This window comes from Semicossyphus pulcher, unplaced genomic scaffold (assembly GCF_022749685.1).
Source record: "Semicossyphus pulcher isolate SPU_LCO1_2020_fin unplaced genomic scaffold, fSemPul1.0.p SCAF_14, whole genome shotgun sequence".
NCBI classification, from domain to species: domain Eukaryota; kingdom Metazoa; phylum Chordata; class Actinopteri; order Labriformes; family Labridae; genus Semicossyphus; species Semicossyphus pulcher.
Genome location: NW_027211648.1, coordinates 5,566,042 through 5,591,247, shown reverse-complemented (window position 1 = coordinate 5,591,247; position 25,206 = coordinate 5,566,042). Strand labels below are relative to the sequence as shown.

Below are 25,206 nucleotides of genomic sequence, written 5' to 3'. Positions count from 1 at the left end.
CTTTCCTGCCATGATAAATCAGAAGTCTAGACATTTGAGAACAAATTTGACATTAAATATTTAAGAATTGCACATTTCTGATCTCTTGGGTATTTTTTGTCTTTATCTAATCTGACCCCTGACCTTTGTGTCCGTAGCCCCCGACGGGAGAGGAGGGAGGCAGGAGGAGACGTCACTCATCCTCGGCTGGGGATGAAGGGAGGCGTCGGCGACATCCTTCCAACACTACCTCAAAGCCACAGGCCTCTAAATCCTCTAATGCCGCCGCTCAACCTGCTGCCGCAGCACAGAGCATGCCCAAAGAAAACACCCAGAAAACAGCTGCCGCCCAGGGCAAGAAGTCTGATCCTGGAGCTGGGAAGAAGGAAAGCGCTGCACCAAATAAATGAAGCTCCCCTCCTGTAGGTGTGGGTTTGCATTGTGGAGATCTAGAGCAAGGCGGCAGCAGCTCTAAGCTCAGCGTTCGCTCTTTTCAGCGACAAACTGTTTGGGTATGAAGAGAGACCGAGCGTGGTTGACTTAATTTGATCGATTTTATCAGTGCATTTCATTTTTTTAAAAAGCGCAAGCAAAGTAAGCATAGGCAGAGAGCTTGAATCTGTGCGCCTCACAGCTCGTAACGTTTACAAAAAAAACAAACAAAAAAAAATGCATTCCCTGCATTTTGCCTTTTTATTCTCTTCTCAAGATGCCAAACTCTTCAACAGGTTTGTTGATCTCCTCAATCTGTAAATGGCTCTGGTCTGTAAAGAGCTCTCAGCCTGTTAAACTGTGATTCTAGTTTGCCAAGATAAGAGATACTGCAGATAGTTTTTTGTGCCTTAATCTGATTCTGCAGGAGGAAAAGAGGGCGATCAGCAACAAAAAGTCCAAAATTTTCTTTTTAAAGTCTTCCAAATTGATTAGTATTGACACCACTTACAGGTTTTCTTTCCTTGAGATATAAATATCTTCAGTTTTTTTTAATGTGACAATCATTTTGACAGCTACAGTCATCAATTTGTGAAGGACTGACCCTCCTGAGGCTGCTGCGCCATAACAGATGTGCCCTGATGTTTTTAACAGGCATCACAGCTAAACTATCATGTTTGGTTTTTAATTAAAACCTGCGGAATTAATTATGAATTTGTCTGGGAAGCTTTAAGTCCCGTTTTACACCCAGAGGTAGTATAATTTATTGTTTTATTTTTGTTTTTATTTTTCCATTTACTTGATTTGATGGAATAGTCTTAGGTAATCATTGCAGTTTTTAATGGCTTTTGCTATTGAATATGAAAAATAAAAAAAAGGAAATGTTTCTGCTGGAATTATGGGTGTGAGCTAGCATCATAAAACTACAGTATATTTTAGCTTGAAGTTTACTTCATATTATATTTGAGGCTTGGTGCTCTAGAGCACTTAAATCGTTAACTTTCCTTTACTTTATAAATGGACTTAAAAGAGGTTTCAGAGTTGAATTTAAAGAAAAAAATGTAAATACTATAAAAATCATTTGCTATTCAGTTATTCTTTTGATTTTAAGACGTGATTTGTTTTATCGGTAGTGTGGTTTTGAGTGTGTTTTAGGATAATGCATGTTAATGCCAGAGTCTTGAATTGTAAAATGCAAAAAAATATAAAATAACAGTTGATTGTATGAACTTGTGTTTGTGTGATCTGTCCTACTTTCTGTCGGCTTACTCTGCACATTTCTCTCTCCTCTACCTTTTTAAATATTTTGTAGTGTAGCTGGGGGCGAGTCATAGAGCCTGATGAACAGGTTTTATGTTCCCGACAAGTGAATGGTGGAATTCATCAGTCGTCATCACTCAAACATAAAAAGAGACAGTAAACTTACAGTGAGATATGTTCCACCAAGTGCATTTCACCAGTTATCATCTCCAGCAGAGTAAACAAGCATTTAAAGGGAAGAAGTGTTTACATAAAGAGTGCAAATAGCATACAGATAACCGCTGAATTAAAAGGGCAACAGCAGAGAAGTGTAGGAGGTGTGTGTTAGAACATGCAAATACAATTTCATAACGACAAAACGTTTGTAATCATAAAAGGGCCAAACAATTATATTCAAGCCTATTCTTAAAGAAGAAAATGATAATTATTGTATTAATTTAGCCTGAAAATGCTTCATTCTGCTACTATGATCATCAGTACACATCACTAAAAAACGTGTCACTGACAAACACAACCCTTCAGTAAATAACTGAAAAAGTGTGTAAGAAAAAAATGCTTAAACAACTGGATAACTTCATTTTTATAACAAATAAAGGGCTGCTTCTTACACTACGGGTCCCGGAAGGCGGACAAAAACCATCAGCAGGCCAGCATCAACTTAAAACCGTGGTGGGCGGGTGTTTGGATGCCTTCATGTTTACCTCGTAAAGAAGAGTTCACAACGAGAAGGGGTTCTACATTGGAATAGTGCTACCGTGTAGCTACCTCTGTTTTTCTGTTATAGGTTCTGTTGTGTTTTTATTATAAATATTTTTTTCATTATAACATCATTAAATTGAAAAATAAAAAACAATATGTGATTGTGTTATCTTTAACTGAGACTGTTGTATTGTTTCATTATCTTCAAACGTGAATGCTGTCGTGTTTTCTTAGACTTCCATAACATTGAATAATAAGAATGTAGATGGCTTGTAAATATCTTTGGATTTTGAACTGACAAAGTGTCATTTCACATGCTACAGTGGCGTCTAGGAACAAGTAGTGGCCTTTTTTCACGATTGGCTGACAAAATAATCAATTGATCAATCGTTAAAACAACCACTTGAATAATCAATAGAGAAAGCAATCGGTAGCAGCCCTATATATCTGTCACACTATTGACAGTGTTACATTGCTCAAGAGAACACAATGTGAGAACACTCGCTCAACTAGTGGTTCCGTCATCCTCGACAGGACGTGAACGCAGCATCTGGCCAGGGGCGGGTAGGCGCTAACCGTGCAGTATGGCGGACGATGGAGACAGTTCGAGCGGACCAGTTGACACAAGCGGCGGGCAGGGGGCAGCGGATGAGTCGGACGGGCTCGGCCTCGGCGGGATGTTGCTGAATATCAGTATTTTGGTGGTGGTGGTGGCGGTGTGTCTGGCGGTGTACCGGCGGTGGGGCAGGCGGCTCGTCTCTGACGCGGCCCAGGGCGACGAGGCCTCGGCGCTTCCCAAGATGAGGAGACGGGACTTCACTCTGGAGCAACTGCGGGAGTACGACGGACTTCAGAACCCCCGCATCCTGATGGCTGTCAACATGAAAATTTTCGACGTGACCAGCGGCAAAAAGTTTTACGGAAAAGGTGAGTGGGTGGTGGGTAGACCTTAAACTGACAGCTGGTTGAGTTCGCTGACACGTCCCCGCTTGTGGTGAGTTGTCCCGAACACAAATTTGGGCGCTAACCCGTTGTGGTGGCTAAGCTAGCTCTTTGGCTTTGTCTGTGTTTTTGAATGGGATGCTAGCTCCTAGCTAACCAGCGCTGCGGGTTGGGGTCGTGACTGTTGTGATGATGTTTAAACCCTCCTAAACTTTATATTCATGCACACCAAACCTGTGAAACTTTACAGTTAAAGTTCTCCAGTTCAGGCTGGAGTGCAAGATTTTAACCAGCTAGCCTGCCAGCGTTAGCCTGTTAGCTTGTTGACGTGCACACAGACACACTGTACTGTCTGGGTGTCTGGTCTGGACCCGCCGCTTGTTTACAATGATGGGACTCACCATGCATGAATACTGGGAAGCTTGCTCCTCGGTTTTATTGTTTAAATATATTAACCTTGCTAACTAAGAGGCTAATTTGTTGTAGCAAGGACGTGTTAGTGGGACTGCCATGCTAAATTACACAGGTAATTGTTGCTATTACATGTTTTAACAAATATGATTCATTAACAACCTATACACTGTTCTTGCACATTTACAACTGTGAAGACTGTATGGTACATTAACACCTCTACCTCCCTATAATCTTTCTTTACATTTGTTGTATGTTCGTTTGATATTTTAGATTTACTTAAGTAGGTTTTCTTTTCAGATATATGTCATATGTTAATATTTAAGATTAATATAGTTGAGTTGCTGTTTGAACTCCTGGATGTATATATTCCTGTCTTCTAGTGTAAGGGTTATTTTTACTGTGTATTTATTTTCTCCTGTGCTGAATTCACTTTAATAACCTGCTGCTGTAACACCACAATTTCCCAGGTTGGGATCAATAAAGTACATCTATCTATGTATCTATGAGGAAAGACTAAAGACCTATGCTATTGGCGACCCGTGAGCCAGATCAGGCCCTTTAACTACAGCAGCCAGGCTCTTAAATAATTAATTATTGTACAAGATAAATATGAAGGAGAAATATAATAAATATGACTTTCTCTCAACATGAGACGTTACCTCTCGCAGCTATAAAGAGCTGTTTGATTTTTAGATGTGATTTTGTAAGTAAGCTATTTAGCCCAGTTATTTGTTATGGCTGTTGTTAAGCCATGACATGCATTGCAAAGGAGATTTAGTGGGGTCAAACTGAGACAAAAGGTGTAAAAAGCAACATTGTGTGTATTAGGATTAAAGTATTTTCCAGGTTTAAAGATCTGCTTTGTTACTACATTAGAATTCATAGCTTTACAGACCTGATATGTAAAATGAAAACATCCAGCTAAGGCTGAGCGATATGGCCAAAATCCTGTATCATGATACAGCATGTTTTCTGGTAACTTAACAAATAATTAAGTAACCACATGGTGAAGCCCATTTTTGGATAAACCTGTGTGATTTAAATACTTGACAAATAAAAAGTACTGAGTTTCCGTTTTTGCCTGAGCTGAGCCCGAGTCCTTTTCTGCACGTTAACCTACATGTTAATAAACAGCGCCTCCTCTATGGTTCGCTCCAGGTTCACTCCCACGTGCAAGGATTAGAACGCAAAGCGCTGTCAAAATGACATAAAAATTTGGTTCGCTGGTTTTGCGACATCACGATAGGGTCAACCGTTTTAACGATGTGTGTTGTCATATTGCTCAGCCCTTATCCAGCCCCTTTGCACTCTTTTTCAAATCTGTCCCTTCTTTTTTTATATATTCTTTATTTGGAAAAGGTCACAAAATAAACAGCAATTGGATATTTCTCACATTAATCTCTTTTCCAGTCTTATATACACATGAAGTATATAGACATAGAAAATTAAAAAAAGTTCAGCCGCATGTTACAATACATCCATTTATCCTGCTAGACCTACATTTACATAATAACCATGTTTATTCACCCTGCCAGCCGGCACTCAACACATATACCATTGTGTGCTTTTACTTCTACTGTTAACAGTTTACACATTAGGTCTCCTACATGTGCTTCAGATCTGTCCCTACTAAAAACGTAATTAAACAGTAAATTTCTTTACCGCTCCTGCTACTCAGCATTTTCTCCAACCCAGCTAACTCGCCCTTCAACTCTGTAATCTGCTATAATTATTCAAACACATTCCCAACAGTCTCGTATGTCATGTCTGCTATTCCTATTTTACATGGCCAGCCAGGACGGGAGCCAAGGATCTGAATCTATCCAGCTCAGTAAATTATGACACGTTTAAGAGCCGCACAGGGGTTGGGAGGGTCGTATCCTAAATTGTGCATTTGGTGTTCATAACAAGGGACTGTTCATACCTTATGAGAATCGACAGAAAAGTAGTTATGGATTAAAGTCATGTATCAATAATATCAAGTACAGTCCTGGCTCAGTAATGTCTTTCTTTTAGTGCAAGTCATGACATTAAAAACAAGTTTGATTCTAATAATAGACCGGAAAAAAAAATATCATTATGTGGCTGTCACTGTAGTGTTACAGAGGCTTGCTGTGAAGTGCCTTTAACTATCTGTGAAATGCTTGATCTTGGAGTTATGCAAGGTAGCAGCACATCTAATCTCTGAGCTGATAAGGCTTCTCTGCTTCGTGGTCGGCAGTTTGAGCACTGTGGACTGAGAGTTGTTGTTTTTTTCTTCTTTCTGTTGCACAATTAGAAGAAGAAAACCTGAGAGCCTGCAGAGCTTTCACATGCTGATCAGATGATGTTCCTGCTGCAAGAAGACGAATGATTTAAAAAAAAACAGGAGAAACTTCCAGGAAAGCCTGGGGTCAATGTTTACGGAATTATTAGACTAAATATCAACAGTGTCTTTGAAGAGATATTAAAATGAGTCTAATAGAAATCAAGTAAATGAAAGTTCCTGATTATAATGCTCTTCCTCTGAACTGCATTATCCACTGTAGTCAGTCGTGAAGACATTTAACAACAAGAGCTGGGCAGTACTGGACTCAGGACTATTTTGATAGCCGACTAGTCAGGTTCTTTTAAGCATGTGTTTACTATCAATAAAGACAATTTATTCTTGATTCAGAAATATGTCTTTAGCTGCTGATTCTGTGACTCCTGATACAAAAGAGAAATTAAAAAAATCCAGTATCAAGTGTTTGTCCATTTAAAACCAGGACAGTGCAAAGTGCTCCTCTTCAAATGCTCGAGCATTACCGACATGCTCCCGCGATAAGCGAGGTCCGCTTTACAAATCCTGCAGGCGATCCTTCTCTCTGCAGCGCTGACGGTGAAAAGCTCCCAGACTTTAGAAGTTTTAGGACGCTATGTGTTTTGTCACCTGACACTTCCTGGTTGCTGTTCTCTGAGCAGAGATAGTGAGGATGCGAGATGGCTCACTCCTCAGCCACTTGGAAAACGATGTTATGCGCGAGTACAGCGTGAAAAACATGAGCGATGACCAGATAGTAACCAGTAACCAGCTATTAGCGTCAATTAAATTTGTTGGCAACTAATATTGTCACCGATGTTTGCTGACAATGTCAACTAATCGTTGCACCCCTACTTATAACAAGAAAACTATTTTGTACTGATAGTGATGATGAAGCTGTTTTTATTTATTCTTTTTTTTTATATATATAATTATCTTCATTTAATTTAATGCTTTCCACCATGGGGCTTTTTTCACAATCACCCCCCCCCCCACACACACACACACACACACACACACATATATATATATATATTAGAGATAGACCGATTATCGGCGCCGATATTCGGCATTTTGACGCATATCGACCTTTTTTTTCTCTTTTTTTTTGGAATCCGACGGCCGATAAGAGATCAATTTAATAACTGGGTTATTTTGGCTCTGATGCATGTGCTTAAAGGCATTTAAACAAAGTTAAGTGTTGGAGTTTGTATTATTCCAAATTTTGATGCCAATATTTTCACTTTTACTGCAAATGAATATCGGCTTCAAATATCGGTTATCGGCCTCCTTGACTACTAATAATCGGTATCAGTATCGGCCCTGAAAAAACCATATCGGTCTATCTCTAATATATATATATCATGTTTACTATCTTAGGATGGAGTCAGTCTAACATTTACATACACAAAACATGAGACACAAAATAAAAGACGCGCACATTCATATCACATTCATTCGTCTTACACGTAACACAAACACCCATCACCCCAGTCCCTTACCCTGAAGCTGTCTGTAATCACACGTCGGATCCGTTCCTGCCTTTTGATCATTTGTGGATATTGGAGCTTAAAGAAAACATCTTCACTACTCATTTTTTTCTTAAATAAAACATTTGAAAAAACTGCTAGACCGATAAATCTGTGTTTGTTGATACATCAGCTGATATTAGCTTGTAGCAGATTTATAACCTGTTTATTGGTAATTGGTATTTATTTGATACTTTAACAAGGAGCTGCAGAACCCAAATGATGAAGATATATTCAGGTGATTTTTTGATGTTAGGTTATCGTGTATCGTAGTATTCTTAAGTATGTGCTTAGAATATATTTGGATTATATTTAGATTTTATCACATAGTAGGTATTAGCATTCATTATTCATTTTTCAACAACTCAAAGGGTCTTATTCATCAGCTTTATTATTCAACTCAGTGCTGTAAAACACTGCTATGTTGCACGAATATTACGGCATTAGAAGGTAATAACATGGAATGGGGGGGTTGTGTTGTTGTCCCTCCAATCTGGCAGCGGAGGTGGTGACAGCTGGATCAATGAGTCGGTGTAAAAAAGTAAAGCTTGCTGAAGTGCGGTGCTTCTTAAAAGTGTAACTGTGGTATAAAAAGGGCCGTTGATTTGTTTAAAGTCGAGCTGAAACAGCATTTCGAGAGTACCTAGCTTCCGTATCGTGACGTATTTCCGAGTGAAACAGGACGTGCAGACGGGACATATCATTAGAGGGATTTGATTTGATCGCTGAGAAGTGGGCGTAGACAGACGTTCTCCACAGCGCAGTAGCTAGCTAACTGACGGAGTGTTCTTGGTGCTCTGCGGCTACATGTTGCAGATTGATTGGTTGAAATTGTTTGGTGCTAACTTACGTAAGCACGTGTGAAATTTAGTTTTACCGGAAGAAAAAATGATCGGATTTTGATATAAGAATACGAAGAAATGGATTTTCAGTATTTTTTTTTGGCCTATATTGTCAAATAGATGCACAATATTACCGGGGATGTGATCTGAAAGGATTAACATGACATTTTTCATTTCATTTTTTTGTGTAAAATGTGAGAAAATAGTGAAACTGATCGATATTGTTTCCCACCCTCCCTTTTTAAAAAGCTAATTAAATTAAAAAATGAATTTATTATAATGTTGGCCGACAAAATACCAGCTGACTAACAGATGGACTGAATGTTGCAGCTCTTATTGAACACATTTTTTAATACCATTTAAGACCCTCTTCATATTGATCAGAATCACAACATTACCTCCAAACTCCTAAACTAATTCATCTTCCAGCTTTAATACCAACAACAACAATTAAACAGAGTTTATGAAAAGAAAAGCATGACCTCTTCCCTTCCCTGAACTCGCCGTATCTGTGCTGCGTTCATGTGGTTTCTTTATCTGCAGTTCTGGGAAGATTTTAATGTGAAGCAGCAGAAGCTCTCACATGACAGCAGGGCAGAGTCGTTCGCCACGGGTGAACTTGTACAGTTTTTTTTACCACTTTATTTCTTGTAAAATCAGTTTGAAACGGTGTGAAACCTTTTTAAGTACAGAGAGTCAAACCCAGCCAGGCAGAACACTGACTTGTGTGTACTTTGGCCTATAAATGGTTCGCCCCAAAAACCACTGCTAAGCTTGAATTTACTGAGAAAACTAAGAATCGACTCACAGCTCTTAATTCATCCGGACTTCTGTGTGTGTGTTTTTTCCCACAGATGGTCCTTACGGCATTTTCGCGGGTCGGGATGCTTCAAGAGGCCTGGCCACCTTCTGCCTGGAGAAAGACGCCCTGAGGGACGAGTACGACGACTTGTCGGACCTCAACGCTGTACAGATGGAGAGCGTGAGAGAGTGGGAGATGCAGTTCATGGGTAAGATTGTTGCACCTCGAGTTTCCATCAGAGAAAAATGATCGTCTGATATCGATTTAGCTCAGATTTCATGGATACATCCACCATGTTTATTACCTCTCCTACAGTTCCTCTGCACCTCTGTGTTTCTCGTCAGATTGAGTCAGAACTGAGGATCTAAAGGTCAAGCTTAAAATGTTGTATTACAGCTGAAACAATAAGATTTTTGTTGCTAAATTAGGAGATTTTAAAAGCTCCTATCCATTACAAACTATCACCTTCAGTTTATCTCACATTCAGATATGTCTGACTTTATGTTTGGCGTGTATCAGACTCGTGTCAGATTAACCAGATTTGGCTGTTTTATTCGCAGATTTTAGTCTCATCTTTCAAAGACTCCAGCCTATCTGAGGCCGCGTGTCCACATAGCGCCCTTTTCTGAGCGCCGGCGTCTTTTTTCCCAAAGAGGCCAGAGTGTATGTGGCTGCCTAGAGACAAGGCGCTGCGCCCAGCGTCTTTTTTCAGAGCGCTCCTCCTTTTTTTGTGCGGCTGCTCCGAGCGCTTCCAGTTGAACACCTCTGAAAGGCGCTGGTGTCGTCGCCGCCACTTTTTTCAGGCAACCAATCAGATGGGGCGCCACTTGTTTAAGCCGTTCTGTCGGAACTGTACATATGACAAAAAAACACTATAAGCCCATTAGTGGGAGCAGATTGGCTGGACGCTAAATGTTGCTGCTAAGTGTTTTTATATCGCCCTATGTGTTGTAAGCTTGTTGTTAGCTCTGTAGTAAGTTAAACTTAGCGTTGTCATAGAAACAAAACCCTGGGTGCAGCGCTTTTTCTCTCCCTGCCAGGACAAGGTGCTATGTGGACACGGGGCCTACGTTTGTCCTCTCACCGTTGTTTTAGAATTCATAATTAACCATATAAAGTATTTTAGACATGGGACGTCTAGATCTTAAGTTTTTAGACATCAGAAAGACACGAGATTTTAGTGTATAATTATAATGAGGTGTGTATTTTTATTGTGCTGATTTTGGATCGGTACTCATTGGATCAGAGACCTCTGTGGATGTTTTTGCTCCCTGTAAAAATCTTGTGATGGTGAATATTTTTACGAAATGTTCGTATTTTTGCATTAAAAATAAGTAAAACCTTAAACAAAACAGTTCTGGCAATCAACTGATGGACTAATCGATTGTTTCAGCATTAAAAGTTGTCATTTTGGAGTCATGCAGCTGTAGCAAACCTGGTGCAGACGAGCAATAAACCCAAACTAAAAATACCCTCTGCGGCCACATCTGCTGAAGAACAGTTACAACAGGAAGCACTGAAAGTGGAGGGAAACGCAGTCCTTCTTTTCAGATCCTTTAATACGTCTGTGTAAATCTAACACGGCTTAAGATCCGGTTTCAGTCAGTAAATAATGTCGAACCTCCAAGCTTGTGTTTTATATCAAGGCCTGGAGTCCTGTCTGAATGCTGGCCGTCTAATTCTGGACTGAAACCCGTCTTAGTAATGTCGGGCCTCTGCTTACTTAAATAACAAGCCTTTGGACGCTCACAGACGGTCGGCTTGATGCAAATAACACATTCAAAGCTGGACTGGGCGTCTTTAGAGGAGCTGGCGGCACCGAACGGTGGCTGATTAATTTAAGTAAGAAGAGAGTGAATTACTCGCAGCATGTTTGCCACACTGGCTGCTGCGACAGTCCTGCTCTCTCCCTCATGTTCAGCACAGCATGGAGGGCATATGGACTGGTTTCTGTTAGAGAAAAGAGAGCTGAAACAGGTTGTCAATTAATGGAATATTCAAGCAAAGTTGGCAAACATTTGCTGCTTCTAGCAACAAAATTTGGAGACTTTTTTTGTCTGTTTAATACCTTGTTGACCTGAATATCTTGGGGACTGGTTTTTATTGGTTAAAACAACTACATACATTATAATATGTTACTTTTCATCCTGGGAACTAATAATTAATGCTGTTTTTTAGGGATGCACAAGATTATCGGCACGTTATCGGTATCAGCCGATTTTATAAAAATGAACTATCTGATAACGGCCAACACACCGATATCCGCTGATATAATTAACTGATAAAATATTGGGCTGCTGCATACTTGATTAAATGCCCGACCTCGGCGCAATGTCCCCGGCGCGAGGAAGACCTGCGCGGCGCAGCGTGACGTCACGTGTGTGTCTACCTGCAGCATGAGAGAGTTAGAAGCCAAAATGTCCGTGGTGTGGAAGTTTTTCAAAGTGTCCGAAATAGATAAAAACTGCTATTTGCAATGACTGCTCAGCTTCGGTGATGCGAGGAGGAGCCAAGGCAAAGTCTTTCAACACTACAAACCTGATTAACCATCTCAAGACCCGTCACCCCGACCACTGTAACAAATGTGATAAGAGTATCACCATTATTCTGTACGCTAATTCCAATACAGAAGAGAGTTGATGATCTCTGCAATTAGGTGTGCGGGAAAAAAATATCGGTATCGGTAATCGGCTAAATGAGTTGTAAAATATCGGCATATCGGATATCGGCAAAAAATCCGATATCGTGCATCCCTAGTGTTTTTGACTGATCCGTTAAAAGTGCAAGTCCAACTCGCAGGAAAGACGTTTATTTGCTTGCACTGTTTCGGAGCTCGACATTCATCAGGCTGTGAACAGTTTGTGAACAGGGGATGGCCAACGTAGGTCGGGAGTGACTGCATGCTTGCAGCCGATCAACACGTTCAATCACAAGAAGTTAACTAATAAACCAATTGATAAATCAAGTAAACATATGGTAAGCAAACTTCATGTTAAAGAAAGGATCCATAAAAAATGATCAATTTATAAATTCAAGTTAAAGGAAACAATGAAGGTACCAAAGGGCTGCATTCCAACCAAAACACATGAAGGTAAATTAATAAAATAATTATAGAGTTATTTATGATAAGTCACCCGAGTATACGACATTTACTTTGTCCATTATAACATGTCAATTTTAACTCTTCCATCCTGATGAACCGATGATGAAAACCAAAACACCAAAAAGGAAACACAAAACCTACAAAATGAAACAGTTGTTAAAAACATGGTTAATCTGTTTAAAACCATCGATTCAATATTTACAATGACTGCGATTAAAATGTCACTTCCAGGTTGTGGCTTCTTTTCGTTTTGTCGTGGCTTTATTTCACAGGAAAATTATTTAACATTGTTATTTTTGGCTGACACGGGTCTGTGAGTGACTGACTGAGCGAGTGAGTGATGGTACTTCCACAGCCGTAGAGAGAGAGTTGCAACAGCGCAATGGTGGATCATGGAGCATATTGGACCTCCACTGACGCGACTCTCCGCCTACACGACTCTGGATACTTTGTTCGGGGAGTAGGCTCCTCCGCTGCTCGTCCGCTGTCCTCACCTACGTCCGCAGCGCGCACCTGCTTTCAAACACGTCATCGGCCTCATAAGGACAGTGTTTGTAACACATTGCCCACAAAAGCGCACATTGACCTGATGCAGTCAGTCACATAAAACAATTCAGTTTGGGGATGTTTGGTGTCTACCTAATTTGCGTCTGAAGATGTTGCCTGTCATCCTGCAGTGATGAACTACGGCATCATCAAGTGGCCCAACCCTGAATCAGATTTCTTGTTGTCCTGAGCTCAACGAAATTAACTTTACTATTAATACCATTTGAGCTTTAGCGGTAAAATGAAAGGTTGATTGACAGAGGAGAGATAATATTATAATAACCCTAACCCTAATAACCTTCCGTTTCTGGTTTGTCAAGCTACACGAATTCCATCACACCTAATATTTTCTTATGTGCAAGAAAAGTCTCAACACAAGCAAAGCGCTGTTGTCCATCATATTATCTCTCCATTACATATTTCATATGTACGGGGAGGAGAGATAGTCTCTTCACTCAGAGAACCAAGGTTACAGTGTAACCAGGTGATATTTTTGGTTGAAAAACAACTGAAATGATTTATCATATATTTATATTTTGCTTGATTAATTGATGTAACTGTTACTTTAATTACAAACAGTTATTTACAACATAGGATGTTGCTCGGTTTAACATGAGATTGATGTTTTCCAGAAAAATATGATTACGTCGGGAGGTTGCTGAAGCCTGGGGACGAGCCTTCGGAGTACACGGACGAGGAGGACATCAAGGACCACCTGAAACACGACTGAGCGGCTCCATCACACTGACCAAAGCCAGGAGCCCCCAAACAGCTGCGACAGACCGCCCCCAGCCCCCCAGACCTCCTCCTCCTCCCGCCATCATCAATCTACCTGCCACTCCTTTCTCCCGCCCCCACTCCCCAAACTCTTCACCTCCTGAATCTGTCTGCTGCCGTGGCTGTCCTGGAAGGGCAGGACTCAAGTCTCAACGCCCAGACCTCCCTCCCTCTCCATCCTGCGAAGATTACCATCAACAGAAGGCGATCGATGAGGGCTTTTTTTAAAGGAAGAAAAAATGTCTGGGGGTGGAGGAGAGGTGTTGTGCCATTAGGTGTAATTGAAACAAAACCACAAAATATTTTAGTCATTTCTCCACGAGGGGGGGAAAGTGTGGTGATCGTGGTCGCCGCTGAGCGCTGTGTGGAGGTTGGTCAGAAGTAGAGAAAAAACATTGGTTAAAGATGACCAATGCGTCGGGACGGGGGAACAGATTTCTCTCTCTTTTTATCGTTGGTTTAGTCACATCGCAACTGAAACTGCTTCAGCTTCGGACAGCTCATCAATCAATCGTTTGTTTATTTTTTTTTGTTCAAATCATTTTTCCCTTGTTACGAGGGCAGCGCTGCGGCCTCAGCAGTGCTGTGGAAATTGGCTGGGCGTCGCATTTTCCTGTTGTGTTTGTAGTGTATGCACTACTAGTTCTCTTTGTTTGTCACCATGTGATTGTATTTGTCGAGTAGCATAGAGGGAGGGAGAGCGGGAGGGAAGGCTGTTTTTTTTCTTTTTGTTATTTTCGATTTTGGGTTGGGGGGGTTTAAAGGTCCTTGCCATATGAATCCTGTTTCGAATCACATCAGACGGACTGAATCACTGATCGGGAATACAAAGGGAAGGTGATAAGGCAGTCCTAATCAATCGACTTCAATTGTTTACATGCCTCACAAGCCAGCTGCAAGTCTGTAGATTCCCCTGAAAATGGTCCAAGTATTAATTGTGCCTTATTTCGTTTGTCGTGTCAGTCCTGACCGTTCTAACAGAGGAGGCGAGCGGAGGGATGGAGGTGTGGGTTTTCTCCTAGACTCGGTCCCCCAGACTTTAAAGAAGAAGGCATACGTTCTGTCAGTCGTCCACGCACAGACTGTAATATTTCCCCACTTCACAAACTTTGTAAATAGACCGTCAGAATTACTCAGTGTTACTGCCATATTTATGTAGTTGATGAACTCCATATATGTATAATGCTATGTCGTATTGGCCAAAACCCCCATGGTTTGTTTCTCTTTTTTTTTTTTCTTTTCTTTCAGTTCTGAACTTCTTTTTAAACGTGGGTGAATTTCCAAAAAATATAAAAGAAAGAGGAGCGTTGCAAAGTGCTGCAGGGCGGGACCGGGAGCTGTTCTTGCGAATTCTTTGTTCGGAGACGTTGCTTATCCTGTAAATATATCTATCATTTTATTAAAGCATGTGCAACAACAAAGTGAGCTATGCCGAATTCCCACCACGTCATGTATTTAAATGTTGGGTGTGTGTGTGTGCGTGTCTGCGTGACAGAGGCAGGAAGGGATTTGTTCATGCATAATAAATCGATTTGGTTAATAATTGAAGACGTCTGAAATTTATTTGCTTTTAGAGACGGCGTGATCGGATCACTACCTGGAAAATGTTTTATGGTTCATTATGAAATGTTTAGCGGTAAGTGGCTTTACTTCAGGACTGTTCGACGAGAAGGAAAAAACTTATTTACACATTAATGTAGAGACAAGTTTTATTCAGTTCTCCTGGGAGTATTAACAAGTACAAAATTAACTCCACATTTTGACAGTTGGGATTGTAACATAATGCTGTAGATCAGGTTTTTACCAACCACATGATAGTGAGTTCTACTGAGTTACAGTGGGATGTTTTTTTCCCACATATCTTGAGAGAAGTGGTGTGAAATACAAAAAAAACAGAACACAATGTACAACTCACACCGCGCTTCATGGCTCTTTGGAAAAATGATTAATGCCAGATGTTGAGAAGCCCTAAAGCCAATTGAGAAACAGGAGAAGAAAAGTCCTAACACAAAACAACTGATCCCTTAAAGCGATGATTTGAGATTCTTTGAAAATTTCTGTCTTGAAAGAAGAAGAAGAAGAATCAGTTTCAAGAAAAGCAAAATCAAATCGTCAATTTATTTGTGACCTCTTTTTATTAAAGGGGCCTAAATAAATGAACGTCAAGTGCATGCACTCGCATCATAAAGAAGAAAACAAATGTGGAGGAATTAGAAAATAACGTTCCAATCTTCCATCGCTTGTCCTGTTAGGGGTCGGGGGGGCTGTAGCCTATTCCAGCTGTCATCAGGCGAGAGGCGTGGTACACCCTGGACTGACACATACAGACAGACAACCTTTCACGCTCACATTCACACCTACGGGCAATTTTAACACCAATGTACCTAACGAGCATGTCTTCGGACTGTGGGAGGAAGTCGGAGTACCTGGAGGTAAATACAATGTTCACAATATGATATCAAATAAGTTGAATTTGTAAGAAAGAAATTTGGAAATTAGGAATATTGACAGGATGAGCAAAGTGAATTGAAACAATCAGTACACATTGGTACAGGTCTAAGTTATTTCAATTAACCAGATAACCAGACAGTGGGTTACATCCCGTAGATTATGGTCTATTTTTCCAGTATTTTATGTATTGATAAAAACATAATCTTAAGGAAAATTACAGTCCCTCCACACAGTGTATTTTGTTGACAGTAGCAGTCCAGTCGTCCTTAGATGGTGGCTTTGTCCGAAGCCACTTCCGTGTGATGGCTTTCTTGCTTGCAGCCAGTTTACCTTATAGATACTGGGCCATGAGTTTGTCTGGGGTTTTACCCAGGTATAATATGACAAAAATGTTCTTTATCTCTCATGCCAATATGGATGGATTAAGGGGTCATAGTAAAATTAATGTGTTGGGAAATAATTTGCAGGAAAATGCAGACAGAAATTGCGAGTGGGAAACGTGGTATTCATAAAAATGTGAAAGAAATATGCAGAAACATATTAAACAAAAAATCAGTATATAGTATATAGATTAAAAAAAACTAATGCGTTTTTGATTTGTTGTGGATAAGAAGAATTAAAGAGAATCCTCAAGTAAGGTACAAGTAGCCCAAGATTATACTAAGTAACATTACACCACAATACAAATGAACAGCTCAACAGCGCCCCCGCTGATGCTCCGGATGATCCCGGAACTGCAGCGACACGCTGAGTAACGTGTGTGTCTCTCCTTGTGTGCGTTAAGTCACACTCGTCCCTGTTGAAGCTCATCCACAATCGAAGGTATGGTCCCCCCATCGTTGTAAAAACAGGAACAGCGATGTGTTTTATCCGCTGATGACCCGTCGACCATTTCACAACGAGTTCGTCCAGACAGCGGCTCCGACATCTTGGCTGTTTTGTCTACAAAAATCCCACTGAAATCATCCGTCCTGTCTCCAGGGATCGGTTATTCTTTGAGGCTTTTCGGGCAACAACATCGGGTGAGTGATGCTCCCAAAGGCAACGGGGTTTGTCTAAAGCAGAGTAACATGAATCCCTGTGGTTAATAACGGCTCTTGTTTTGATTCAGCAGTAATGGCAGAGCATCTGTCCCAGAGTGAGCTGGACTACCCATTCAAACTTCTGGAGTATTTCAACGGTTTCAGGGTCTCTAAGGTAACATTTCAAACCTCATCTATCATTTAATACATGTTTTACATACACAAGTCCGCAGTCTGATGTATGTAGGGTTGCTTCTAATGTAGCCATTGTTTGTTTTTCACTGCTGTTGATTATATTTACACATCTATTTCTCTTACTCATTTACATGTAGCCTTGCTACCCTTGTTTTTAGCTGGATGTCAATTTCTACCTTTATTTTCCCTCAAACTGTCTGTTAAATTCACTCAAAACCAGCGTGTAAGTAATTGTAAGTATAAACAAACCTGACTAATAAAGCTGATTCTGATTCTAACATATTTATTGTGCTTGTAGGACTCCTATTGCTTATTTTGTCTGATGGGCAATGCAAGACTTTACATTTGTAATGTTTGTCCACATTGATAACCTAGATACAGCACATTTCTGCTGATAAATGACTGAAGTGATTATTACATTTTAAATGAAAATGAAAAAGATATACTTCATTAATCCCTGAGGGCAAATTCAATCACTCTGCAAACATGCTACCCACACATAGGCCCAAAATACAGATATGCACAAACAGGAGCTTACGGACATGCACTACTGGAGAGATGTCCGAGGAGGAGCTCCAAGCAGTTAGGGGAATTAAGTACCTTGCTCAAGGACACATCGACAGAGCCCAGGACAGGGCCTGGCACCTCCCCAGTTCCGTGCTTGAAACAGCCATCCTCTAGTTCCCAAGCAAAGTCCCTACAGACTACTACAGCTAGTAGACCCCAAATGTCCACAAGGAGTGAGGTTTAAATCCACGAGGACATTCGTCCAATGGATCTTAAGTCCAACGCCTTAACCACTCGGCCATCCTGGTGTTGACTGAGGTCAACTGGTCGGGTCTTAGATGGTCCATTTAGAAGCTGTTCCAGAGCTTTCCGTCATATTACATCATCTACAACAGCAGATACTTTTTCCTTAATCCCAATCTGTAATGCTTCTCTTTTTCCTAATCCATGTTCGCTTTAAATTGAGGTTCAAAGTTACTCTCACCTCATAAATACAAAGAAGTTTAACAATGAAGTCGCATTTCAGCTGCTCTTGTCGAGTATTCTTTTATTTATGAACTCTTCAGAACGTTGTTTGTGTTGATTACTAATCTAGCAAGTAATTTATCTTTTCAACACTCAGTATATTTTAATTAATCAGGAAGAGTCTATTCTACAACCATGCCTGCAGCTCTTTAGGGTTCACTTGGCTGGCTAGCTAAATGCTAATGCTAATGCTAACATGCTCCACGACCACGCCAACATTCAAATGTTTAATAGAACAAACATGGTAGCATGTTGCAGGTTATTCTGCGTTAGTTCTGATCGTAAATCAAACTATTAAACTCAGCGGTTAAATCGGCCGCCCCCGTACAGGGGTCGTAGTCCTCAACCTGTCGGGTTCGACTCTCGCCCTCGGCCCTTTGCCGTGTGTCATCCGTCATACTCACTACATACCATTACCAGACTTATTACAACTCATTATAAGGGGAACATGATCGTCTGCACCAAATATCCTGAAAAATGTGGCTGTATCTTCATCCCTCCAGGTAATATTTTCAGCCTGTGAGCTCGGAGTGTTTGACCTCCTGCTGAAGTCCCAGGAGCCGCTGAGTTCCCAGCAGGTTGCCCGCGAGCTGAGCACCAGCGCGGACGGGATGGAGAGGCTGCTGGACGCGCTGGTGGGCATCGAGATCCTGGAGGTGGAGAAAAAAGACGGGACAGGTGAGGAGGAGGAGGAGGAGGGGGGATGAACATTGATTACATATGACCAGAAGTGGGGTCTGACACTGATGCGATAAGGTCTGAATCTGAAGAATGTTTTGGGTTTTAAGCTTGAAAAATGATTCGCTTCAGTTTTCTTTTACCTGACTAATCATTTATCTGTAATACTAATCGTTTCAGTTCATGTCAGGGGCGGATGACGCGCTGATTTAAAGTTGCTGAGCGTGAATGTATCTTGTTAAAACAGCTCTGTACAGCAGCAGTGACGTGGCGAATCTGTACCTGGCCAAAGGCAGCGCTAAGTCTCTTCACGACATGATCATCTACCAATCACAGACCATCTACCCGCTGTGGAACAACATGGTGGACGCTGTCAGGTGAGAGTGTGTGGATATATGTTGCATTTAAGAAGGTTTGATAAACATTTTAGTGTTTCTAATTATCTTTAAATATAAAGATATATTCCACACTTTCCTTTTCTTTTTAGAATAACCTCGACTATTTGAGAATAAATAATTGTTTAATATGAAAACGAAGTATTTGGCAGCTGGGACTTACTTAGTCATAACATTCGGTCTTAAACTTTGACCCTCTTACTTTTGTTGCAGTTGGAGAATAATTTAGGAGAACATGCAGTAAAATATTCATTAACAGTAAAACTACATGTGCCTTTCTCTGTTCTTATTCTCATATTTGTTTGACATACAGGTGAGGTATCTGCCGCTGCATCGAGAACTGTGCTTCAGAAAAGCCAAAAAAGCATGCTAGCTTGCATTCTAATAAATGCACCAAAACATGTGTAGGGACATACTTCATGTATTTCATGCACACTTAAAAGTATGGAGGTATTGTTATTGGAACGCAGCCCATGTCACCATCTTTTTTGACCTTCAGAGAGTCAAAGGTCAACACCTACTCTTTAAAAAGTGAGGTGAAAACTCGTTGGCTGCATGCTTCAAAAGGGAAAAGTCTTCCGAGGTGTCCTGCATAAAATTTGAGCAGAGCGTTGACGTCCGTGCTCGCTGCTTGCTTGCGGGGTGATGTAGCCCAACAGGACCTGAAATATAACTTCAAAATAAAAGCACCACTACTCGTACAATAGCAACTTAAATACCAACCCAAATAATTTCTCCGTTTTTACATGATAAATGTGAACGATACAATAGCAACGATTACAAACAGTTCACTAAAGCATCAAAATAATGAATTTCTGTAGGTCTTGATAGCTACCAGAGGAGCTCAGAGAAAAAGGTTACAACCAAGTGTAACGTTTCATTTTATAAATAAGGAGTAGGTTTATTTACATGTTGATTGAGTGTTTTTTTAATTACACACGAGATAAGCGCTTAGTGAAGAAACCCCTCCCCTTGTGCCCTCATCAAAATACTTATAATTAACCGACCACATGACCCTTAGTGGTCACCGCAACCCAAGCTGTATGTGCCGACTTCACCAGTCCCAGGCTCCGTTCATGCGAGCGCTGAAACTAAAATAATGTTTTTCAACTAAACACAAAAGAGAACAATAGGGAGAGAGAGAAGGAGAGAGAGAAGAGGTGACCTGTCCAGGCTGTACGCTCTACTTCTGCTTACTCCCCCATTTTCATGAGGGAAGACAGGAGAGAAGAGAGAGCAAGGAAGATGAGGAAGGTTAGGGTAGGGGGTAACCCGGACCCCAACCGATACTAACTACCCTACCACATGGCTTCTAATGGCCCCCATAACTCAAACCTGAAGTTAGACTTGTCGTTAGTTAGATGAGATTAACAATCAGTTCTTGTGCGGGCCTCACTTGAACCCGGGGATCGTAGTGTTTCTGCTGGGACTTACAGCGCTCCATTAACATACATCTACAAATATGTAAAATACAACTTTAAGTCATTAGAAGCAGAAAATGCAAATTAAACATACAAAAGTATCTTCTCGTCTCCAGAGCTGCTGTGCCTCTGAGAAATGTGTGCAGAACTAAACCAAGTTTGCAGAGTGAAACTAAAAAACAAACCGTGCTGTGTTCCGCCTCACAGGGAGGGCAAGAATCAGAACGAAAAGACCTTCGGGATTCCACCGGACGAGATTTTCCAAGCTATATACAGGTGGGTGGTGATTATATCGGTGTATTAATTCATCACTATATACTGTATAGTGTTGAAATCATGTGTGTAAACTTCACCACTCAGATCAGAGGAGGAGATGCTGAAGTTCATGGGTCTGATGAACTCCTCGTGGGTCCTCGACGGACACGACATTGTGACGGCGTTCAGCCTCTCCTGCTTTCAGAACATCGTAGATCTCGGAGGTGAGAGTTTTTTTTCCCTAACCCTGTAACCCTCTGGCTCAGTTACCCAACAGGTTTGTGTGACAAGTTATTTCTTGTCTGAATATCTCCCAGGTTGCACTGGCGCTCTGGCCCGTGAGATGGCGAAGGCGTACCCGTCCTCTTCCGTCACGGTGTTCGACCTCCCGCAAGTCGTTGAAACAGCTCAGAGACATTTCTCTCAGGAGGATGACACGGTTGTTTTTCAAACAGGTGAGCCGAAGGTTATTTTTAGCAGGAAATGTACAGACCTTATTATATTATGTTGTAAGTATCTCTAACGGTTTTTAAAAATATGTAACTGTATCATACAAAGGGCCAATTTTAATCATTTATTAATCATGTGTAATAAAAGTAAGACCTACTGTACTTTGGAATATTTCTTCGTAGTAACGTTGCGTTATTTCCAGATGTTTAGACGGACGGTAGATAAAATAGAGTCTGCTCATAAAACGTCCTCTCTGTTGTACACGCAGGTGATTTCTTCAGCGGCGAGATCCCTCCTGCTGACCTGTACGTGCTCGCCAGAATCATTCACGACTGGCCTGAAGAGAAGTGCATGACGCTGCTGAAGAAGATCTACGACACCTGCCAACCAGGTGAGCTCAGGAGTTTCTCTTCACATACATGCAGTCATGTGTTTGTATCTTTTCATAACTGGTACATCTATGGTACTAATTCCACCTGACCTGCAGAGGATTACACGCTGATACCATTTTTATCCACACTGAATTTACACACACTTGGTTAGTGGGTATCAATCTGATTATGTTTTATATTTGCTATTTAGATTTAATTACTGATTTAAACACTTTGTGATATTATGCTCTGTTAGCTACCTTTAGTTTATAACAGTTTAAACTCTCTGATAAGCATAGCTTTTTGTTCCCAGGAGGAATTGACCTAGTAGTGGGAGAGGTGCCTCTTAAGTCAAGGAGCCCCTGAGCAAAACCCTGATTCCTAACCCCTAAGGCCGGAGATGTACTTGCTTTTCACTACACGTTCACCTACGCGTGATGACTGCCACGCGTTCCATGCGTCTGTTTGGACCGTCAGCTCTGCTTAACGCCACACGTACGCGAGATGCAGCATGGATATGAATAGTCGGGAGAGTGTAGAGGCAGAGGGGATATGACAGCAATATCCACATCTGTAAGGTGTGTCATTGCCACTGCTACAGCAACAAACATGCCTGTCGAAACAGCTGGTGACAGATAAGTTCCATATTAGAAGTCGCGGGGAAACCTGCAAAACTAAACTGTAACAAGTCCGGGACCGTTCCGTCCGTGCATGGAGCAAAATGTTGGAGAAACTTAGCAGGGGCAGTCTCACAACTAACACAACAGTTACACCCTGGGTGTCGCCATGTCTGTTGTTTACATCCTGCACATACGGTAGTTGCATATGGCCTGAGCTCTCCGGTGTGCCCTACAGAGGTATCCTCCAGTAACACACGTAGTGCATAGATAAGAATGTGAACAATTACGTTCATGATGCAGCCGGTTGTGTACGCAAACGCAAGGCCAAGCTGCAAGTATATCTCCGGCCTAACCGCTCTGGTTTCAGTGGCAGCCCCTCTTGCCCTGACAGCTCTTCATATATGGATGCAATTGTACAGGATGTAATTGAAACTTTTGCACTGATAAATACAAGCCACTGTGTTTTCATCAAAACAATACACATCATAATAGTACTCACTATCTTTGTGTGTCCATCCTTCTGGCAGGAGGTGGCGTCCTGCTGGTGGAAGCCATGTTGTTTGAGAACAGAAGAGGGCCCATCATGGCTCAGATCTTCTCCCTCAACATGCTGGTGCAGGCGGAGGGTCGGGAGCGTCCGCCATCAGAGTACACCCACATGCTCACCAAGACTGGCTTCAGCAACGTGCAGGTGTGCCGGACCGGCAAGTCCTATGACGCCATCCTGGCCACGAGATGAGCTCAGACTGAGACCAGGACAGTCGGGAGAGGCGGCCCTCAAGTCTGTTAAACTTGAACTTTTAAGAGCCCTGAAAAGCCCAAGAGGTGGACATTAATGTGTACGGCTGATCTCTAATTCATGCTATGGTCAGTCCAAGTGAAACTTTTAAATATTGTTCCTACAGTTCAACTGATATTTTAAGGATTTGACTAAATACAATATTCTCCAGATTAAAATTGCTGCTAGATAAAATAATAAATAATAGTTTTTGGAAACACACTTCTTTGCTTTCTTGCTGGGAATAAGAATAAAGATGAATCGCTCTCACTCTCGTGTCTGTAGGCTCAGTATGAAGCTTCAGCTAGCAGCCAGTTAGCTTAGCTTAGCTTAGTATAAAAACAAGAAATTGTGAGTCTGCTCTGTCCAAAAGTATCCAAAACTCTTTAATTAGCATGTTTTATCTTGTTGTATCCACACAAAAACTGAAGTGCAACAACAAATTGTGGTTTGAGGTTGGTGGCTGTGGCTGGGGCGGGTTCAATTGACCTATTTTCAGTCTTTATGCTAGGCTATGCTAACCTGCTGCTGGTTGTAGCATCATAGTTATTGACAGGGCTCAATCTACTCATCTACGCAAGATAGTGCATATTTGTAGTTTCCAAAAAAATATGGAATGATTCATTTAAAGGTTCCCCATAAAAAAAGTCTATCAGTTATGTGATAGACTTTATAAAATGCACTGATGTTTTTCTAAAAGTTGTTTATATGAATATGACTGTGCTCTTTTTGACTGGCCTTTTAGCAATGTTTTTTTTACTTTCCAGTTTTATTTAATTGACATGCTCACAATACCAATACATGACATGAGGATCATCAGTTCATAAGATGCAAAACTACTTCTTAAAAGAATATTATCAATTTCATTCTTGGGTCATTTTACGCACTGAATTTTGAGCTGGAAAAAACATCTGTATGTTGTGTGTGACTTGGTGCTCCCATCTTTCCTGTTCACTGTGATGAGTTCAGGTTCCCTCTCAGACTGCATGTTGATCAGACACTCCTCCATCATTCCTCTGCTGGTTTTAACTGGTTCTCTGTTTTCTTATTCAATGTTAGTTATGTAACCTTCATGGTGAGGGGGAAAAGCACTGTGATACTGTTTTAAAACACCAGCTTTTATTGATGTTTGTTTGTTGATTCCATTTCAAGTACAACATGTGTTAGTTTTAAGTTCAGTAGTATAATATTTGTTTGTGATATGTATGTGTGTCATAGATGAGGTGTGTATGCAAAACATGTAGAAACTGTCCTTTTTGAACCAGCACATTTTTCTGGAAACTTGTACAATCACTTCACATGTTGGCAGCATGCATCCCTCAAATTAAATCAAAGACAAACATCTTGTGCTTTGTAAATGGGTTATTTCTTAAGATTGTTGTCAACAAACAACCCCCAATTAGTGGATTTAGGTAATACAGCCCCTTAGTTTGAACTTTGAACTTTTTTGATACAAAAACAGTATATAACCCAGTCATAATATTTCATGAGTGTACTTGATTTTTCAGCTTCTTAAAGGGAAAGAAAACAAAGTTGGATATTAAGGCATTAATATAAATTTACCTGACTTTATGACCATGACTAAACATTTTAGTTTTGCGGTTCATCGTGTAATTTAGGTACTTTTGAGATTTAAATCAGGAAATAATTACACAACTAATGTAGTACATTGGTATCATTTTGTTTGATGTATTCTTTCAAGTTTAAAAACATGCTAAGTACATAGAAATGTTGTACAGGTAGAGGACAAAAACCTTTTGTAAAAATATGTGAACTGTAGGAATATAAGGTGTTTTAAAAATAGTGGAAATTGATATTCTCTGGTGAGATGTTTCAGCAGATGAGGATTAGATGACTATCAGGTTGAATTAGAAAACTAGACATTAAATGATCCCGATTATGTCTTTCTTTAAACTTGATTAAAGTCAAATT

The 25,206-nt window shown here is 40.8% G+C and overlaps 3 protein-coding genes across 6 annotated transcripts in view; all 3 read left to right on the top strand.

Moving 5' to 3' along the window:
* The window catches only part of larp1b (La ribonucleoprotein 1B), a 35,760-nt gene extending 34,139 nt beyond the window's left edge, over positions 1-1,621 (top strand). For all 4 annotated transcript variants that reach the window (XM_069661923.1, XM_069661921.1, XM_069661920.1 and 1 more), the window contains one exon: positions 138-1,621. In XM_069661923.1, coding sequence (XP_069518024.1) covers positions 138-389 — 252 coding nt within the window. In that variant the 3' untranslated portion in view covers positions 390-1,621. The remainder of the gene's footprint in view (positions 1-137) is intronic.
* Positions 1,622-2,935: 1,314 nt separating this feature from the next.
* pgrmc2 (progesterone receptor membrane component 2) lies at positions 2,936-15,154 on the top strand. The gene is made up of 3 exons (XM_069662431.1): positions 2,936-3,297; positions 9,233-9,388; positions 13,462-15,154. Exons 1-3 carry the CDS (start codon positions 2,955-2,957, stop codon positions 13,557-13,559), a joined length of 597 nt encoding a protein of 198 aa, XP_069518532.1. The 5' UTR covers positions 2,936-2,954; the 3' UTR covers positions 13,560-15,154.
* A 1,856-nt stretch (positions 15,155-17,010) lies between these two features.
* On the top strand, positions 17,011-24,603 carry asmt2 (acetylserotonin O-methyltransferase 2). Its single transcript, XM_069661967.1, has 9 exons — positions 17,011-17,079; positions 17,172-17,254; positions 18,810-18,984; positions 19,232-19,361; positions 21,008-21,076; positions 21,161-21,279; positions 21,373-21,510; positions 21,774-21,896; positions 23,024-24,603. The coding sequence occupies exons 2-9, from the start codon at positions 17,174-17,176 to the stop codon at positions 23,233-23,235; spliced, it is 1,047 nt and encodes a 348-aa protein (XP_069518068.1). The 5' UTR covers positions 17,011-17,079; positions 17,172-17,173; the 3' UTR covers positions 23,236-24,603.
* The last annotated feature ends 603 nt before the right edge of the window (positions 24,604-25,206 follow it).

Coding starts and splice junctions, on each gene's coding strand:
- pgrmc2 (XM_069662431.1), top strand. CDS start 2,955: ATGGCGGACGATGGAGACAGTTCGAGCGGACCAGTTGACACAAGCGGC. Junction 3,298..9,232: donor CAAAAAGTTTTACGGAAAAG/GTGAGTGGGTGG, acceptor TTTTTCCCACAG/ATGGTCCTTACGGCATTTTC. Junction 9,389..13,461: donor GTGGGAGATGCAGTTCATGG/GTAAGATTGTTG, acceptor GATGTTTTCCAG/AAAAATATGATTACGTCGGG.
- asmt2 (XM_069661967.1), top strand. CDS start 17,174: ATGGCAGAGCATCTGTCCCAGAGTGAGCTGGACTACCCATTCAAACTT. Junction 19,362..21,007: donor AACATGGTGGACGCTGTCAG/GTGAGAGTGTGT, acceptor TCCGCCTCACAG/GGAGGGCAAGAATCAGAACG. Junction 21,077..21,160: donor ATTTTCCAAGCTATATACAG/GTGGGTGGTGAT, acceptor TTCACCACTCAG/ATCAGAGGAGGAGATGCTGA.